General features: G+C 42.8%; 1 protein-coding gene across 4 annotated transcripts in view; it reads right to left on the bottom strand.

Moving 5' to 3' along the window:
* unc5cb (unc-5 netrin receptor Cb) overlaps nt 1–21,025 on the bottom strand; it is a 109,873-nt gene that overhangs the window by 15,005 nt on the left and 73,843 nt on the right. Inside the window, exons 5-8 of one of the 4 annotated variants that reach the window (XM_030084795.1) lie at nt 9,200–9,380; nt 6,841–7,008; nt 6,408–6,572; nt 2,033–2,089 (exon numbers count right to left, since the gene is read on the bottom strand). In XM_030084795.1, coding sequence (XP_029940655.1) covers nt 2,033–2,089; nt 6,408–6,572; nt 6,841–7,008; nt 9,200–9,380 — 571 coding nt within the window. The remainder of the gene's footprint in view (nt 1–2,032; nt 2,090–6,407; nt 6,573–6,840; nt 7,009–9,199; nt 9,381–21,025) is intronic. The other 3 variants (XM_030084797.1, XM_030084796.1, XM_030084798.1) reach the window with 3 other exon arrangements.

Consider the following 21,025-nt stretch of genomic DNA (forward strand, 5'->3'; position numbering starts at 1 on the left):
CGCCAGGGGGCAAACACTAAGTAAAACAAGTGGATTCCCATTTTCCACCAAAAGGGTTTTGATAAGGAATATAACTCGTTCTTTGATAAAGATGTCAATTTCACCAGCTGCATTCCAGTAGATGGCAGTATTACCCATAAAGCCGCGCGCCGCGCTTTGAAGACATGCATGAAGGCTGTGTGTTTGTGTAAATTAGCCCCATGCCTCTCAGAGATACAGATGGCACTCAGACTGCGTCTCTTGTGTTCCCTCACAGGAAGGAGGATAAAGGACTGCGGGGAGAGGAAGGCGAGGGCGCTTCGGCGACGAGTCCTAGTCAGGAGTTAACCGACGTTTTTTTTATAACGCACTTCCATTTTGTTTTAACTCGTCGGAACTTCGCATTGAATGTCACGTACATGACTCAACTCAGTTCAAAATCATTACATGTCGAGCTCCTAAAGAATTTCCGCTGAGATGAAAATCAGTGCGACCTTCATTCCCTTTTCAGCCACACTATAAACAGTTAATTAAAAAAGTGGAGAGTTTCTTTTGGCTAGGTTTACTGAATGGCTATAATTGCGAGGGCAACGGTGTTAATTCTCTCGTGTTCCCAAAGACTTTAGTTCACTCAGTTCTTTAGAAAATATGTGAGATCTGGCTATTTCTTTTCTTTCCTGACTAACAAACGACATTAAATCTACATGCTCAAATCTATATGAAGCCCCCACTTCCTCTAGCACAGACACAAACAGAAAACAGAGCAGAGAGCCCGTGATGAAAGGCTGAAAATGTAATTTCACTGTGTTCCCTCCGCCGAGCTTCCCTGCAGTTTTTTAACATATATCTCCTCAGTCAAACAATCTTCTATCCACGCTTTGATGATAAAGGCAGCAACCTGCTAAGTGTACGCATTAAAATGTATCACTTAGATTAATACATCCCTTTGAACATGAGCAGTTGTCAGAGAAGGGAAAAAGTACAAGAAATGAAAATGAAAGGGATTATTGAACGCTCCATTTTCTGTGAAGATGCAGAGATTTACAGACGAAGGGTGAGAAAGAGAGACCAAGAATAACTCAGCACAATGCTGTGCAAAAAAAAAAAAAAAAAGAGAGAGAGAGAGAGAGAAAAAGTCTCTCACTTTGATATTTAAATCATTACTCATCAACCAAATAGCACCAGCGAGGCATTGGACTGATCCCAAATTCAATCAACAGCACTGAAACAACGCTAAACACGCAGCTAGAGTGAGAAAGAAAGAAGTAACTACAAGTACAAGGAGTCCTGCAACAACGGCAGCACTCCGACGATCACCAGCAGACCCCTGATCCCACGATCAATGAGTCAGTCAGGGGCTATTTAAAGACAGAAATCCTAAAACTGCAGAAATCCGCAGATGATCATCAAGTCTATCAAGACTCCCCCACCCACATACGAAAAAGAAGAAAGAAAGAAAGAAAGAGGAAGACCCTTAATATATAGATTGGTTTTACAAAAAACAAGCCAACTAATTAATAAAAAACTGTTGTTGCCTTTTTCACCACCATATTGTGTTCCTCTGGAAAGTTGCAGCCAGTTAAACTCGCTGCAGGACACAGTGAGTGAGCTGAGACAAAGCAGCAGCCGAACGTGAGGGGAAACACAAAAAAGTGAAGCGGAGAAGGCTCAGGGTCAGAGAACCGGCCAAAAACAAGCAACTCGCATTCAGGAAAGTACCAACTGAATGGAAACAAGGATGACAGACTTTAATCTATAAAGGAAAGAAGTAGCGTAATAAAAGGTGGATTTGAAATAATTGGATGTATATCTTCCATCTGATTTTGTATACGTGTTTTTATTTTATGCTTTGAGGGCGAAAATACCACTTGTGTGATGTTGGGATTTGCAAAAGAAGTTCCAAATAATTGATTAATGGACTATCTGGAGTTACAGAACAGCAACAAAATCAAAGCAGAAACAGACACAGACATCAAAATGAAGGCAGAAATAATGTAAATAAAAAAATAATAAAACATAAAAAAACAAATAAAATAACAAAACAATAACTCACATGAATTTCCCAAATCACTCTTGTCTTTTGCCTCAGAGGACTTCTGAAACAAGGAACCTTGAAGAGAGGAGGGGTCATGGACAGGAGGGAAAGAGCAGGAGGGGTGAGGGAGGAGGGAGAGGGGAAGAGGGATGATGAAAATCAAATTCCCAACAAAAAAACAAACTCAACAAATGAGACAGCAACAAACTCATGAGCAGGAGTGATGACGCTGGGGAGCGATCTTTCTTGATTTGGCCCCTCCCCTTCATGCGTGTGTGTATGGAGTATAGAGATGGATGAGAAAAGCAGGGTGGAACATGGAGGTTCTGTAAGGGAGCGGCGCGATCCATCAGCCGGGTTTAGTGCCTCGGCAGCAGAAGGACTGATGCTGGCAGGTGAGGGGGAATGGAGGGGCTGATAAAGCGTGGGCTCCAGCAGAGTCAATAGAACCCACAGCCTCGCATCTGTCACTGGAGGGCGGATGCAGAGCAGGAAACAGAAGATAAAAGCAATGATTATGTTAGAAGGAGCAGGAAATGTAAGAATGCTGAAGGACGGTGATTTGGAAAATTGGAGACATGAGAATATTTTCCAGGTCCCTTCTGGGCTTTTTTCGGTCGGCTTTGTTGCGGCTTGGAGTGAAGTGGAAACCGGCCAGAATGGCAACGGGGGACAGCGCGCGAGTGCACATAATATTCAGTCTCCCTGGGACATCCATAAACAACTATACAAACAATGAAGTCCTTATTGAAAAGGGAGAGAGCCACAGGCAGACAAGCGGACTGACAGGAAAATCAATGGCTTGATAGATGGGGCTGGTGTGTACATGTAATCAGGCAACGGGGATGCCGGGTAGGGGTGGGGTGGGGAGGGTGGGGGGGTGGGGGGGGGGGGGGGGGGGGTGGGGGCTGTTTGGGTCAGTCTAACTGATGGCCCATTTGAACCCATCCTGTAGAGTTTCTATTCATTCTGAACCTACAGAGTAAAAGCACGCTTCAGTGGGTGGGCTCTTAAAAACCAAAAAAAAAAAACCAAAAAAAAACCTCAGAGACCCAGACACAGATAATTCTTCACTGACAGTACAGAGTTATGGAGGAAGAGGAGATCACAGCACCGGAAATCATAGTCTGTGTTTCAACCATTACTCTTCTGAATATGACAAATTTCCCACCACCTTGAAATAAACCGCCATCCTCTAAACTTTGCGTCATATGAGTGAAGTGAAACGGATTCCTATAGATAATGACGTGAATTTACATTGTATAAAAACCTGAAAACAATCTATAAACATACTGTGAATGTGTCTGTGGATGGCGGGAGTGCAGCTGAGAGTCATGATTGTCTAGTGTTGGATAACAATAATAGCATTTACCCTTGCTGGAGCTGCTTTCTCACGATCAATATGTCAAGAAAAATGTCATGTCTGTGAGCAGGGTTATCAAACGCTTGGAAAAACAGCATCAGAATCAAGGAGGACGGACCACAGGAGGAGCACAAAGCAGAAATTTAGACAGGTCAAACTCGGCGAACTTTTAAAACATCCACATTTTGGAGTTAAGAAGTTCCCTTTGGGCAACATGAGTGCAACAATTCCAGACCCTTTGGTAGATGCTTAACTTTGTAAACTCTGACTCCAAAAACTCTCCGACAGTCTAAATGTGATCAACGGTCTACAAAGCAAATTATAACACAACTCACTCCTTTTCAGCTCGGGTCAGTTTTTGTTGCTACAGAACGCTGCATACTCAGTTCTATTTCGAGCACTGGTCGGATCAAATTCCTCTGCTAGATTTCAGTGATGGACTGCAGTGGAAAAGATTTAAATAAATTCAAACAACAGAAAATAAGATCAAGCTGCAACGGAATCCAGAGACACGTGTTTGCTCAGATCGCAGCGCGGCACTGTGGGGAGCAGATCGGGTCCAAGGTGAGTTCGGATTGCACACAACTTCCATTCCCAATCATATTTGCCATAATGTGAGCTTTCAGATAATGGGGGCGCGCTCCTAAATGCCTGTGGAAATGGTCATTAGCATTGACATAAGTGGCTTCACCCTCTTAGCTTCCAAAAAAAATCAATTCCTGAAATGATCCTAAATCTATACGATCATGGCTTTATTTTCTCTGCAAACCGGCCATCAATCTACCGTGAACTAATGCTTCTGGGATAGGCTGAGTTGCAAAGGGTGTGCAAAAGGCCGGGGTGTTGTTGAGGGGCGAACATATGTTTTGCTGCAGAGGGGAATAAAATAGAGAGAGCAAGACAAATAAGTGCAAGTCTGTCTCAGCCTCCCCATAGATTTCCTCCCTGATGTTTCTATATGCTGTTAGACATATGATCTTGGCTATAAAATCAGCTAATGCGTCTGTCGGACGGTCAACTTTTAACGCAAAATGAAATCACAGAGCACTGAAGTCATCGTTTCCTGTTCTCCGTATATGTAGTGCGCTATTTACTTTGGATGCCGAACGGGGAGCCGGCTGAATCGACGGACGCAAACCGACGGCCAATGTGATGTCAACTGCAAACCATTCAACATCACATCAACACCATCAGGCAGGTAGCAGTTTACAACCCCGCGGTGTTGCAAAAGCTTAGATCAGCTGCACGGCGCAGTTGCCAGCTGTATCAAATTCGAGACATCTCGCTGCCGAGCCGCTGTTATATCATTAGTGTCACAATCGCCATCTGTAATGGGTTATACACACGACGGAGGCATCTGTGACAGTGAGTGGGTCTAACACCTTCAAAGATGTTTATTGGAGATGAATTTTATTAAACTAGACACAAAGTTTAACTCGGTTACTGTGCAGTGTTCGCAGCCGGCTCCCTCACACCCTCACTTCTTCCCTTTCTGGGTATAAAAGGCACGGAGATGAAGGCAAGGACTATTTTAGCAAATAAAGTTAAAGGCGTTAAACACGTTACACTGTGACAACTGAACACTGCAGTGAGGACGCGCGCACACACACACACACACACACACACACACACACACACACACACACACACACACACACACACACACACACACACACACACACACACTCACACTCACACACGCATCAAAGCAACTGCAGCATGATTCCAATCTGTGAATGCATTATAAGGCAGAGGGAGCAGGATTGTTGGCTTAACTGAACTCTGGCTGTTTTTAACTCAGAAGAAGGGAGAGAAGCGCAAAAACAATTCACCGCCTGCAGGAAAATATCTGGATACACCACAAACTGGCTTCGGACCATTTTTGTTAGTAACAAAACACTAAAACCAACAAAAGAAGAACTCTGGCTTATCCTGGTGCCTTTTAGTATACTTTGAAGTTTTTGCAGTACCAAATAATTATGGACAGCACATGCTCAATTCCCAGCACATGGACTGGCCAGATCAAGAAAAAGACAGTCTGTTCCATGCCTCTTCTTGTGGGCATCTTTTTCTTCTCGTTGGACCGACGGAATCCAGAGTTTTTTTAAATTAAAGTAGTATTCGAAGCAGTTTTCCACTTGGATCCAGTTATGTAATTACCATATAATACCTTATTATTATTTTAAATATAACTCCCACAATCCCAGCTTGTGACAAAGATGAGAAGTGAGGGTGCTTTCTCATGTAGCAAGTATTTATAAAACATGTATTTCCAGCAAAGATGACAGCAGGAAAAGATGTGCAGTGTGATATTGTTGTAGTTTGGTTCAGTGTAACAGCAGTTCAGCCAGTGGGGCTATCCGGAACAGTGTAAAGATTACCAAGAAAATATAACTTCTTATTTTCAATAGACGCAAGTCCTTTTTCATACTTAGAGCACAGGTTTAGGTGAGAGCAAGAGTCATGAAAGGCAGCTCTACTGTTGGCTTAATCGAAGGTGAATTTTTGAAAAACATAAATAAATCATGTGTCTTGAGAAGTTTCAAATTCACACTTAAAAAAAATACATAAAAATACTTCAAATTGTGACACATTTCAAGATGGTTTAATGTTGAAATGAACATTTTTTTTGTAATTTTAGCTTTTTCAAATCTTTATGCACTCATATACCTTCACAGTAAAACAAAAGGAAAACATTTGGAGTTATAGTTGTTTATAGAATGTTGTGTTTTCATTTCACCTGTCCAGCCCACTTAAGATCAAATGAGGCGGTATGTGTGTATTATTCATTGAAAAACGAGAAGAAAACAATCCAAACACCGCTGCCAGAAATACATTTTAACTTGTCTTTTCGTTTATGTATGAGCGAGATGAAACAGGCTGAGTGAAAGACAGGGCGAGAGTGTTATGTGTGGATGTGAAACACAGCGTGGCGATGAAAGAGAACAGAGAAACTTCTGGTCAAAGGGTGAAGAGATTTCTCTGGTTGGCAGGTCAGAGAGAGTAGCAGAGGATTAGTCAGGTACTCACTCTGCATGCACAGCCCGTCCGTGCAGTTCTTGGACTGCAGCACCAGGCCCTCACAGTCCTTCCCCCCGTATTTGGGTGCCGGTGCGCCGCATTCTCTCCTCCTCCAGTGGGTGCACTCTGTCCCACAGGTGGACCACTTACTCCACTCTGTCCACAGGCCATCCACTATCACACAACAGACAGGACAGACGTGGGACGAGTGAACGGCATGGCGAATGGCGGAGGAGATGGAGACAAATGAGTGCGTGTGTGGGTGAGCGGGGCACGTTGAGAGACGGCGAGAATATGTGGGAGAGGAGGCACAAACACAGTGAAATATGTAAACACAGAGTTGAAACTTTTGTTTTTTTTTCTCTCTCTAGCATTCAGTTTTTGTGAACTTAAACCCTCTCCACCCACCAATAGGTGGGTGTACTGTAACTTTATGCCCTACCTGGGCAGAGAGGATTGCACGGCAGCTTCTGGATGCCTTGGCCTTCACAGATGGCTCCGCCGTTGAGCGGCGCGGGGTTGGTGCAGCTGCGCGTGCGCTTCTGGTAGCCGCGGCCGCAGCGGCTGTTGCACACCGACCACTCCGTCCACGTGGACCATCCGCCATTCACTGGAACAGAAGGTAAAAAAAACCCCACATTAAACACAAATACAATTGTTTCTTCTATCTCAGCTGAGATGAAACGTCAAAAACAGCGATTTGACAAAACTGAATTATGACTTTTAATAAAAAAAAGACATGACTCCAATAAGCTGGAAAGATAAGGGTGGAGTAAGGGAATCGACTGCATGGTGGTGCAGCGGTTAGAGCTCCTCCTCATAGAATATCCAGAGTTGGTCCAGGCTGTTGGGCCCCCCTCAACACACATGGCTGATTAAACAGGACAGATTTATAATAAGAACATATTTCATTAATATTTGGCCACAATCGCAAAAAATATCAAGAAATGCATACTAAAAGCATGATATCTTCATTGTGTTGTCTTTGTCCACAACCATCAATTGCTGTTTGATATATGTGAATATTCTAATCTGTATATGTACTTTAAAATATTTGTATTTTGGCCTTGAAATGTTGGGTCGCTGCTCTCCAGTGCAGCCAGACAGTAAATTCTGGTCAGATTGCTGCATTTTCCATTCACTGATTCCTCCTAATGCCCCTCTTCCCTCTCTCATCCATCTCTGTCAGCGACTAAATCCAGTGCGGAGTGACACCAGGGCTTGTGGTTGAGAACAAGTCTGTGGCATTTGAGATGGCGAATCTGGGCCCCTTGGAGCTTCTGACTTTCCAGCGTGACATGCTTATGAGTGAAGCCCAAAATATTGGGCTCAAGGGGAAAACCACCAAAGCCCCCCATATTTTTTTTTTTTTTACCGTCTGCTGTCTTTCCTCCGTGGATTAAAGCTCTATCTTCTCTCCTCTCTTTTTTCTCTTGTCTCTCACACCACCCATTTTTCTGTTGTCAATTTATACTCCTGTTTCCAGTGTCCTTGTAGTGGGCTGGGATGGAAACCACTGGACTAAAAAAAAAAAAAAAAAAACCTCGCGGCCTATCCTCATTTTTTCATCACTAGTATCAGACGCAAATCTCCTTTATCCTCGGGGTTTTCTCATCCTGCTTTCACATACAGCACAACTGCGTATCAATGTGTGAGTATCCCATTTTGAAGAGGCAAAGGACGAGCTGACATCAAAGCACCTTTTTTTTTTTTTTTTTTTTTTTTTGACACTTAGTCCTAATAGACTGCGTTAGACATGAAAGCCTTGGCGGAGACTCTTGTCCCTGAAATGTGCGCTCTTATATTTCTACATCGCCCTAACGCTGATCCCCAGCTGGCCACATTATTCTCAGACTTCACTTAAGCGCAACGGCGGAAAGCCAAAACAAAAGGATGAGAAGAACACCACACTTCCAGCAAGAGAGAGGCTTGATAAAAAGTGAGGAAGAAGCGGTTGTTTTGAAATGTCGGGCCTATTGATGATATCAGTTTTTTTATTTGATCATTTTTGTACTTCATGTCGGTGTTTTCACTGCGAGGCACTCTCTTTTTATTCAGTATCTTCCAGTATTTGGATACCAATTCTACGTGCACTTTTGTGTCTGCAACAGAGATACTGTGATACATAACGCCGCAATTCCCAGAGGAAACTCTGCAGTACTATAAGGAGTGCATCGAGCACAGGATGAGCTCTTTTGGCCTCAGTTAAATGTGCCATCAAGCAAGTAGTCATTTCACACCGACAACAACGTCTCGGGCTCAAAGGAGCATCTGCTTCATGTGTCATTTGTTCTGTCGTGAGTAGCCTCCAGCAGGCGATGGAGTTTAGCGTCACAGCCGTGCTGTGCAATAACAGCCATGTTGGTTGATGTCAGGGAGGCTGTGGGTGAGTCTGTGTGAATCCACGGCGGGGGGTCTCTTTAAGTACGGCTCAGCCACATCAGCACCTCTGTCGCAGTTCAGAAAATCCCAAATCTTCCATTCCTCGCACACCTTCTGGCAGGAACAAAATAAGTGAATGCTACCCACTGCGGGAGGGGGATTTGCTTTATGCAGAGTGACTTTGAGATTTGTTTTACTCGGAGTTGAGCCGACCTTTGAGACAAACAATTTTCTACTGCGCTGGCAGAAGGACGAGTTCTCCGGTCAGACTGTTTAACATTTCACTAACGTGTACATCCGCTGGATCGCGCTCACCAGCACAAAAGGGCTGAGGCAAATGAAAAGTGAATAATTGAGCGAGACAACATCAGACGGTTGATCTCGTCGAGCGTGCCGCTCGCCGCAGAGTGAAACGTTACCGTAGACGATGACCGTGGCAGTGGTGCTGCGTCTCTTGGCCACGATGTTCTTCGCCACGCAGGTGTAGTTGGCCGTGTCGGAGAGTCGGGCCTGTTTGATGATCAGGTTGTGGTCAATGGTGATGTAAAAGTTTCTGTCATCTGCAGGGTCGATAATTTCCTCGTTCTTCAACCATTCCACCTAAGAAAGACAAATAGAATAATGTCAAAGTTAAAAAAAAAAAAAATAGGCAAATGAAAGTGCATGTCTGAGGACGTGAGATGAGATTTAGGACAGTTTTGGCCTAAATTGTGAGGAAAAATCGCAGAGCAGCCTTTAAGCAGCTATAGTTTTTCTTGCTTCGGTGTAACCTCTCAAATAACGGTCAACGCCAGGATTAGAGCACGGTTGTTTACGTCTCCCAGGTCCTGCAACAAAAAGTCAATAGCTATCATGCTCTTTTTACTCTCTCCCAAGAACAAAGCACTCGGGTAACAGGGGCATTGTCAGACGGCGGAGAAAAGAAAACTCTCCACAATTCCAAAAGCAGAAAGCCTCTCTGACCTTTACTTATGAGTTTCATTTCTCTAAATGATACTGATATTGAACTCCTGGCACTATCATAGAACAGGGGATCATTTGGAGCCTCTATTTGGCTGTAATTCAGCAAGATCCTCTTTCCTCTTCAAGAGGTGTAAAGGTTTGGCGTTTTCAAAAGAACAACATGCGCGACCTTATATTCTGCAGCCACTTTGATTTTGAAAATATTTCTCTCTCTTTTTTTTTTTTTTTTTTTTGTGCCGTTTCTTCAAAGAAACTGTCCGGTGATGAGGAGGTCTGGCAAAGCCGCTAACTTCCTGTGCATTGTGATAGCTCATGAGGAACAGGGCCTGATAAGAGATAAGACACCAAGGAACAGCACCGGGAAAGATAAGCGGGATGTTTATAAAGGCTCTCTCTCATGAGAGATAAAGTATCTCAAAAAGTGGAGCAATAACCTGATATGGGTCCTACTGAGACAAAACACTCGCTGTTGTTGTTAGATTTCCGAGGAAACAACACAGAAGCAGCATGTAGTGGTGCAGAGATGTACAACACACGGGCCATTGTTGTAACGCCAGTGTTGTCAGAACTTCGTCAAAAGAGAAGATGAGTGATTGTGACATGCAGTGAGTTACGAGAATCACCAGCTTCACAAGCGACACATATCAAAGAGAAAATCAGCAGCACACCTCTGCAAGAAACCTCCCATCCCTCCCGCAGAGGAAACGCCCTGGAGAGCCTCCGATGGAAATATCTTCAATGCTACACAATTATTTCAGTCTTCCCATCGTCCAAACACTCCCCGATGGCGAGCTTCCATTTGAGCAAACAGTGCTCGCAAAGTTAATATAAGTGGAGCTTTACAGGAAAACCTCTGAGCGTGATGTATATCCTCTGCTGATTCGGTGCTTATGAGTGTTTTCCTTCACAAACGCGTATCAGCTGAATCAATTTCATACAGCCGAGAGAGATACAACTCCATCACTCGCTGTCTACTGACTGACTCAAAACCTTCCACAAGTACAGTTCAGCGAAATGAAGCATGGTGCAAACCGCAATGCAGGAGGTGAACGCTGCCTGTCAGTCAGACAGACTGTAACAGTCTTCTTTCAGGAATCACAACAACAACAAAAAAATCTATGTTTTCAGAAAAACCTGGTTAAATGAAACAACAACAGGTCATAAGATCATGAATCATTATTATGCAGGTTTCTGTTTTGCTCCCAGAACAGCTTTCATCCAGGTCTGCTGTGGTGTCTGTTGCCGATTCATTAGCAGCAGATTGTTGAATTATTGAAAGTTGCAAAGTATAACATACACAGGACCATTTGCCCATGAAAACATGTTTGTAGACTGTTGCATTTGAAATATATTTACATTTTTTGGTAAAAAAATACTTCAGTTAATGGTGTCTCTTCAGAATTGATTGGAACATTTTATCTACCCTGCCTCCACCCATAGTCACACGGGATCGAAGCCACTTGCATGATCTAAACTCTTTCATTAAGAGGGATGATGAAAACAACACACTGTCAGGGTTTGTGAACACATCCACTACATCCCTATGAGACAGGTCAGCAAATAAAATTAGTTTTTTTTTTTCAGCTTTGTGCTGTTGAGCTGAAATTTTGTCATGATGAAAATTAATTTGCTTTGACACCTGCTGTGATGAGTTGGACATCTGTCACGACCGTCACACTTCAAGCTTCACAACACAGGAAATCAGCAATAAGTCAGCGACCTGCAGCTTCTTTACATCACATTTACATTGGAAATTTTATGAAGTTATTACACGTCGATGAACTATTTGAGTAAAGGCAAAGCAGATTAGTGACTATAATGAAGGCAGCAGTGCGTCCATGGGAAAAAAGTTCAACATTTTTGTGCTGATATTTGTGCTGCAGTGTCAGCGTCACTCTTCAGTACAGAATGAAACTGAAAATACTACAAGACTAGCAGAAAGCAAGACTTCTACATTTAGTGAACAAAGATATGACTGTGAAATGATTGCCATTTTGCCTTTTGCTCGCATGAAAAGTAAAGGAACAGTCTTCAATGCAAAAACAAAAAACAAAAAAAAACTTAAGATGATGCAAACAAGAGAAACAATGATTTTTTGAAACATTATAAATATTTTCTATTATAGCGCTTGCATCAGTGTGCCGAGCACACGGCATTAAGACGTGAAAAGTCTCTTCTTAGGATCGAGATTGACAGCTGATACAAAGAGATGGTTATCCAATTTTACGCCAATCACAGAGAAGGCTTCTCCAAACGTTCTGAGTTTTGATAGCAGGAGCACTTTTATACGGGAAGGTAATTAAAAATTGAACAAAAGAGCTTTTCAGTGCAGATGGGGGGGCGGGCGCCAGACAGAGTGACAAGGGATAGAAAGTGGTGAGAACTCGTGTCAGGAGTGAGAACATGAGAGAGCAAAAGTGAGCAACAGTTCACCAATCATTTATTCAGTAGCGACTATAATTAGGACTCATTAAAAATAAGCCAGATGAAAAGGTAAACCAATCTCCTCACCAAACTCGTGGAAAGATTTCAGATGATTAAAATCCTGCAGAAGACTACATTTCATATCGCACTGGACCAACTCAGTCTAGTGCCGGCAGACTGAAAGCATGCAGATACGCACATACACACTCACACACTCACACACATACACACAATCAGCTCGTTAGTGTCTGATTGGCAGAGAAACATCCGGAGAGGTAATTGGCACATTTCTTGTCATTAACTAGAGGAAATTGCCACATGTCAGCTGTCATAAAGGGAAGGCTGTCTGGTGTGAGACAGCGAAGTGACAGAGAGAAAGACAGAGAGATGGAAACTTCGACCTGGAGAGCCCGAGAAGGAAGCAGGCAAAAAAGAGAGAGAGAGAGAGAGAGAGGCAGGATGGAGAGGAGAAGACAGATTAGAGACCAGGCGCACATGCTGGAGGGAAGTGTGCCAATATGAACAGCACCACATCACTAAGAGGTAAGAATGAACTAGAAAGCATACAGATGGGGGAATAGAGGGGAAATGTTACAAAGAGGTGAGGATTGAGAATGAATGGGAAAGGAACACCCTCAAGCAAGAAGAAGCAAGAGAAGCACACGATACAGAAACACTGAGTAGTATTCAAAAAATGAAGACCAATGCAGAACACAAGTCACATCAGAGGACAGGAAGCATTGGTGGAGAGTCAGTGACATTGATCTGAGATACACGTGTTGTTACAGTAGATATGTGTGTGTGTGCATGTAAGTAGTACAGCACTGGCATTCAGGGACCTAAAGTCTTGTCGATCACAATAAATGTAATCCCAATAAATAGTGATGTAAAAAAATATATTTTGGATTAAATAATTTTACACAATTTGTAAGAAAAAGAAATGCCAGATTGGTCAATCAGTTTCTACAGAATTCAGTGCATTTCAAAATGGTCCAAGTCAAATTCATGAGAAAATGCAATCTGACCTTGAGAGGGGGGAAAAAAAACACATTCTGGACCTACTACAGAAAGCAGGCATGTGTGGACTTCACTTGTACCATTCCATAAAAACTGAAGCTACATAGTGATGTGTGGCATTACAAGTCTCATAAAATTGCGAATCTTCCGTACTGTGACACAAATCCTGCTTAAAGAGGCTGTCTTAGGGAGAGCCTTTTACAACCAGAATCAATAAAACCAATTGTAAAATGGCAGCTTGAGTGAAGGATTTAGGCAGTTTGAAGTATGACAGATGAAGGAGCGAAATAGTTCAAATAATCTTAAAGGATTGCATTGGCCGGGTTTCCATTCATGCCGAAAGTCACCGCCGCAGAATTAACCTTGTTCCTGGAATGAACAAATGTTGTCGGGGTGAATGTGTTTGGTTTCAGTTTTCAGCACATTCTCACAGTACGAGAACACCAACACCCTGTGCCTGGGCTTGGGGTTCGCAGAAAATAGCAGTAAACAACATGCACAATATTCACAATTAGCTCCAGCAGCTCCACTGTGCTCACGCTGATGCCTATCAGAGCAGTGAAGACGAAACGAAGCGAAAAATAAGTCACACCAAAAACTAATTGAAAGAAGCGATCAGATTCTCGAACGCTGTAGGAGAATACGCTCCACGGGTCACGGACTGATGACCCCCTTCTACGTATTAAAAGTATTAATTGCAGTTTTTCTTGAGTGGAGTCTACATGTCTAATGTTCAGGGGCAACTTGAGAGGAAACCGCAGGAGGATGTTCCTCTGGGGGAGAGCGTGAAACGATTTTTACAAGGAGTTATTGTAATGAAAGAAGAAAAGGGGTTTTAAATCAGAAATCTGTTTGATCAGAGCACTGATTTTTACGACTGATTGATGAAGGCTAAATGTGACGGTATAGTTGAAGGCCCATTTATAAAGACCCGCCATTTTTAAAGCTTTGCATTGCATCTGGAGCTCAACAGCCAATAACAACAAACTATTTGATCGTGAGAAAGTCTGACATCTTTCCTCCCACTGTCCAAAAACATGTGTATGAGGTAAAGTGGTTGCTTCGAATTGCCCGTGGGAGTGCAATGTGTGTTTGCCCTGTGATGGACCGGTGAAACGTCCAGGATGTGCCCTGCCCTCACCTACAGCCGCTTTTTTTTTTTTTTTTTAACTCCCTTGCCATAAGAAATAAATCATACATTACTAAACATATACTTTCCACAAAAGAAAAGTAGCATCCATATTTAGGTCTCTGTGAGGTTCAATTGTTTCCTGAGCGTTTCAAATGACCCACTATTGTGCTCATTGTCCTTTAAATACCCAGCTCCTAAATTAGGACACAGTTTTTTTGTGTCCTTCCACTGTCACTTTTTCTCCCACTGGCAAACAAGGCTGGCTGCAGACCGGGCTGCGGCAGCAACGTAGGAGGAACCACTGAGTGGGATTTTTTTTTTTTTTTTTTTTTTTTTTCCCTATGCCCTGCCAGGGTGTGCCAGCACAACACTAATTAGCCCAATATACAGAACACACTGTATACAATCCACTCAGTTGTTAAGAACCAATGCAAGGCAAAACCATTCATTACTCATCGCTGTTGTGTCAGAAATAGAGTGTACAGCAGAGTGTGGGGGTGGAAAGGGGTGTGAAATGAAAGAACGGGGAGAAAGGGAAAAAAAATGTTCCACGGCAATGTGCGAGACTCCTCTACAGAGAAGTCATTATGAGCTCTCCTGCTTCTCCACATGAAGCCTAACTATCTACCCAATGTAATTTATTCATTTCCCTTTTTTCACAGTATATATCCGCTCCAGGCTTGAATGACACACCTGGAGAATGAGCCACAAAAGGTTACAAACTGATTATTCAATCATTCACTACCAGACAACAAGCCATATGCTCTGCATCTGCCTGCATGACAAGTATGGAAATGTGAGCTGTATAAATATTAACAAGCTGAAATGCACAAAGGTGTGATATCTTGAGATGCGATGAGAAAAATGTTTTTGTGTGTGTGTGTGTGTGTGTGGGTATGCCTGTATCACTCCCGTTGTGTTTGCGAGGGTTTATGCGGGGGAGCCAGAATGGGCCGGGTTAGAGAGGAGGAGGAGGGAGGTGAGGTTAGGTAACAGAGGTGGAGCTGGAATGGGCGCCGCCGGAGGTGTCCGCGCACAAGACGGATCGCTGAGACTGGAGCCAGGAATAATGACCTCCTCCAGCTCAGTTCTGCCTTCAGCTCTCCACACTCCGCTGCTGAGGGAGAAAAGACGTTCCTCGAGCGAGCTTCAAGGATGGGCCAACACAAATGTCTCCGTCGTCTTTGGCACAGTTCATTTACCTCATAAAATACGATCTTCCGATCATTCACCGCTGACAGTATGTGATATCAGCCTGATGTCTTTACCATTCTGTTTCTGTGTGTTTGTTTGGGTAAGTCTTCAATATAGAATTACTTTAAATTCAGTGTATAAATCATTTCTGTTCAGCTCGGTCATGATTATGTGATTATGGGATTTCTGCCATTGTGCTGTACATTTTGTTTTGAACGCAAATTCTTTTTTGATACATTCACGTGTGGGTGGACGCGCACAAGTTGGCTGCTCGGAGGGGTGGCACACACATGCTTTTTCTATTTGAAAAATCATGAAAAAAAAAAAAAAACACAAACCTTTACTTCGGCTCCAGCATTGCAAGTTAGAGAAGTGTTTGATACACTCTGTGCTCGCAGTCTTGGTCTGTGTGAGTCTCCCCTGGCCTTTCGAAAAGCTTAGATGATAACTCAACCAGGGGAGAGGGGTTTTCGTGCTGTGATAGAGGTCAGAACTCACTCTCTCAACTCTCAGAAGCAGGGATAAACTGAAACAGATTCAAAAGCTCAGTGCAAACAGCTCAGAAATGATTTCAGGTGCTAAAGAAGTTGTTTATCCCAAAACGAAAAATGTCTCAATTTGCTATGTATTCCCCATTTCAAATAAATGCACTGCAGTACATTAGGACACAGTAAGTTGCACCTATTATGGGATTTTTATCATCCCTGTTTACTAGCTGACCTTAATTTATGGAATATAAGTGAAATGGGCCAAAAAAAAAAGCCATATAAGTTACAATGGTGTATAAAGGTGTATTTTGTGCATTTTTTTGTGGTACACTGGCAGCATTTTGTTGTGTCTTCCAATAGTCCCAAATTGTGCATATTGATATGTCATTACTCCATTTAAGTTGTATGACCAACTAGACAACGTGTGTAACTTAGTCTGAAGTAATTAAGTTGTGTTCATCTTAGATTTTGGGGAAAATTTGTGATGGGACAAACAAAATCAATTAGTAAAGAGATTGTTCCTCAGTTTTAACCACAACTCTGAGTTTTTGATTGGTCATCTCCTTTCATCATCTTTTTTTGTAAAATTCAGATTTATTTGCTCGCCACCCCACTGAATCTTTCCATAGCAAACACGCACAGGAAGGATTCACTTTCCAGCTGATCGATCTCGTCCGAACAACATCTAATGCCCTGAAAACCTTCACTTTAATAATCCGGTTTGTGCTTGATGTTACTTGTGTTGTTAATCTAATTTGATCATGAGCAAAATGCACAGAAACTGACAGCACATAATTCATTGGTGTGAGCAAGCATTTTTTTTTTTTTTTTTTTAATGCTTTATACAGGATCTCAGTAAATCTGGGCTTCGGTGTTTTGTTTTCCGATAATAGTCGCCATATAAAGTAACACTTAGCTCTTTTATATTTCTCACAGGAGAGCTGACGAACTTTATGCACGGAAAATCCAGTTCTGCATGACTTTACCATATAAACGGAGCCCACTGGGTTTACCAATAGGAACGCCATTGACTTACCAAGCTTTCAAATGTGGGGCTATTAGAGTAAATCACAGGCTTTGCATGGGGACTGTAATGACTGACAGCTGAGTGGTTGAAGGACAATCTCTGGTCGGTTGCCAGAGGGATATGGCTTGACCTCCTGACACCTTCTTTCTCTCGGGTAACCGTAATGAAAATGCACTTCCTGTTCGACTGGGCACCGAAGTGTTGTTACCTCTATCATTCCTGTCACCCTTCATAACTCCGCCAGGCGCCACTTCTGCTGGGGAGAAGCACTCGCTTACTTTTTGACAAGGTGACCTGACGGGCTAGCGCTTACTTCATAAATTCAAATCCCTTGTTAAGAGCAAGTGGGCCCAAAATCAACACCGATCGCTGACATTTGCGCGACGTAATATGTGGAGAAAGCAGATTATGGACCTCCATGAGGATCATTCTTTTTCATCCCATAATGTTCCATTATGTGTGTGGTTATTGGTGCCTTTAATGGGAGAACAAAATTTGGGCTTGATATTGAAGTCAGCTCTCACAACAGGGCTCAAAGATTTTATGCAAAAATCTTAAATACGGCTCCGTTTGCTGCTCTAAATTCTTCAGGCTTCTCTTCCACACCTCTTCCACAGGAGGTGTGAAGTAAAAATCTTTGTGTTTCTTGGCTTTCTTCTCAGTAAAGCCAATGGACTTAATCATGGCAGCGGGGCCTCTCCCCTGCGGAGCATCAATGACTCGTTACCCATGATAACGCGGCAGGACCCCGGCTGACTGAGGAGATGCCTGAATTAAAATCCCGCTTCCATGGAAACAAGCTCAGCGGCTCACGGTGCTGCATCACCTCTGAACCCTCGTTTTTTTTTTGTCTCAGGGCCGTGGCAAGCGCTCTGAAATGGAGATGGAGGGCATCGGGAGAAGAAAAGAAACAATAAAGCCGCATTCTTTTTGCTGACCATTTTATGAGTCTGCCACATATTCTTGAGTATGAAAAGAGGCTTGTGTGGAGGGCTTTTTAGATGCTGATGAAACGCTTCACGGAGGTACTCTAAGGGACGGGTTTGCACTGAGCCGATGGAAAGTCCCCATCTTTACCTTTATGACTATAACCATGGGCAGCACTCAGCCGGTGGACCACAAAACAGCCACAGAGTGCACAGACTTCTCTTTGCTCTCTCTTTCTTGATCCCAGAATAACCCCTATTGTTACATTTTCCTTCTGCTCTTGATTAAGTGTATATCAAATATTCATGGCTATGGAAACGTGTAACAATCGCTTTTAGAGGAGCCTGTTGAGTATCTAATTTATTCAGACCATACAAGACATCCAGATGACTGAATCCTTCTGCTATTTCAGAAACCTCACTCGCTGTATTTCAGTACGCCGAGGCCAAAGTTCCACTGGTAATGGTCGCGAGGCGAGCCAAAATAAACTCCTGCAGCTTGTTTTCTTAGTGTGTGTGTTCCGCTGCCTCGATCACTGCACCTCAGAAAATGTATGTATCAACTCTCAATAACTGGTCACTAATGAAGGCGAGGGTACGGCCGCTTGAGCTCCAAATATCCAAACCTCAAAGTCTGATGGGAGCTGTTTCGCATGTTTTTTGCTATGAAAAAAGAAAAAGGAAAACTTGCTGCATCATCACAGGAACAATCCAGACTATTAAACATAATGTTTAGTTTGCAGGGCGACGGCCCCCGCAGAAAGTCGGCAGAAACCTCAAAACCACTTAAATGGAAGCACAGGATGTCATTACGATGGTAAACCATCATGGCATCTTATAATGTAAATCATCTGAAAAGTGGGAAGACAAAGAAGGAACACAAGAGTGATACTGGCTCACATCAAACAGCACAATGCCACTTTGTAATCTGAGATCAAAACCAATTACAATTGACTTCCTTTGATTCTGCACAATGTGGGCTTCTTGTGCAAATGTGCATGTGAGAGATGCACTCTGGGTTCTCACTGTCTTGAACAGCCGAATGATTTTTTTTTTTTGGCTTTATAGCTGCTGTTTAAAGAGTGTCTTCCTGACAGCTGATGGGAAAACCTTATGAAAACTCGAAGTCAAACAAGCTCCTGCTTGCATTCCTTCCACTTTTATAATATAACCGAGGAATCCACGCAAACAAAAGGAAGCAATATTGTAGGAGTTCAATGGCAACAGTAGCAGTTGGTGAAAGCTCCCTGTACTTTGTAATGTGAAAACACTTGCATCACTGTGATGACCTTGTTATGCTAGATTAAAAGCCACATTTTCTTAATAAAAAGTATTTATCCTAAATCTGAAGAGAACAATCTTCCCACCTGTTCACTTATTGGTGAACATTGTTCAACAAGCTGATCAGCCTCATTGTTCCTCTGGGGTGTTACATCCAGAAACACTCATTGGTAAGTGAGCTGGACCAGCAAACTAATCGCATGAACGCCATTTAAAAACAACTTATTCAAATGTTGCTTCTGTTTAGGAGCAAAGAATCACGAGTACATTCAAAACATGTTCATACAAAACATGAACTGAAGATAAATGTTTACAAGGCTGATTTTGGCCACATTATTGAGTTATGTTCGCTCCACTCACTGAAAGGCAGGAAGTGCCAGTGAATAAATTAGGAACAGTATTTACTTCCATTTAAGGTTTTCACATGATTTCCTCTGTGTGGGTTTCTTTATTTTGCAAGGACCCTTTGACAGGTTAGTGTTGATAGTTCAGCCCTGTGTTTGAAATCCCTGTTGTTCAAGCAAATTAAAAGGATGAAAAGTCCTTCTGCGCTCTGCTGACATGTTAGCAGCATGTGTTCACGTGGGCCGTTGCACACAAGCATGCAAAATGCCATTGCTGGTACGACTGAACACGCTTATGAAAGTGCAATCGTGTGACAATGCCGGCAGCCCATGTGTGTCCTACTTCTCCTCCGTAAGGAATAATAAAAGAAAAAAAAAAAAAACCTTTGCCACATCGCACAATGTCCATCACACAAGGTTCACATGATTAAACACAAGTACTGTGAGAGTATGGTTTTTTTTATGGCTCAGCCACAGTCTACCAGCCTCTGGCTCACTGGGCAAAGGCCTGTAAAGGAACCACAGAGCGAGCTGACAGCCCACTGGAGGTCTGACAACAACCCACTGAATCCACCCCTGACAACCCGTAACAGCTCCTCTCCTCCTGCCTTCAGCCTCTCTCATCCTCTCGATATTTTCTGCATCTTGGATGGGTGAAATATGACAGATCTTTCCTCCACAGCAACTGCTACATATTTCTTGCAGATTCACATGTAACCACAGACTTAGGCCATCTGCTTTTTCCAAGGTTTTTTTTTTTTTTTTCCCTCTCTCAAGTGAGCTTGTGTGAGAAAAGACAAAGAATCTGCATTTAGTTTGTCCCTTTTCCCGCTGAGGCTGCATTTGGGTTTCGAAAAAAAAAAAAAAAAAAAAAAGGAATCTGGTGAACGGGTGCCATTGCTTTTGTTCTCAGGCATGACGTAAGTGTCAGTGATTAAATGACGTGTGTGTGCATCTGTGCTGTATCATATGTATAAATATGTTTTCCTGAGTAAAATACTGATTTGGAGTTGAATAACCACTTCAACTAAACCAGTAATGCTAAAACTATTTTTGGCAACAAAAAGAAGTCATATTAACTTTCATCACACATCTGGATTGTAAAGCAACATCTTATGACATAAAGCATAAACGCGCCATGACTGGACATCCGCTCGGTCTTTAATCACTGTCCTGAGCCTATCCAGGACTGACACAGGCTGCAGAATCACTGATACCACGCAGACGCTACAGATACACTATCAGAATGAAGTCCGGATTGTATGAGGGGAGTCTGCGGAGTGCCGGTCCGAAACTTTCTCCCATTTAGCTTGTCAGCACTTTCAGGGGGGATAAATGCTGTGCAGTTCCGCTCACTTAACTCAGCTTTTCCAGGTCAATCACAAGTCTTTACAGAGTTCAGTCCCAACATCCTCAACTCAAAAAAAAAGAAGAAAAGAAAAACAACCC

The sequence above is a fragment of the Salarias fasciatus genome (genome assembly GCF_902148845.1).
Source record: "Salarias fasciatus chromosome 7 unlocalized genomic scaffold, fSalaFa1.1 super_scaffold_4, whole genome shotgun sequence".
Taxonomy (NCBI): Eukaryota; Metazoa; Chordata; class Actinopteri; order Blenniiformes; family Blenniidae; genus Salarias; species Salarias fasciatus.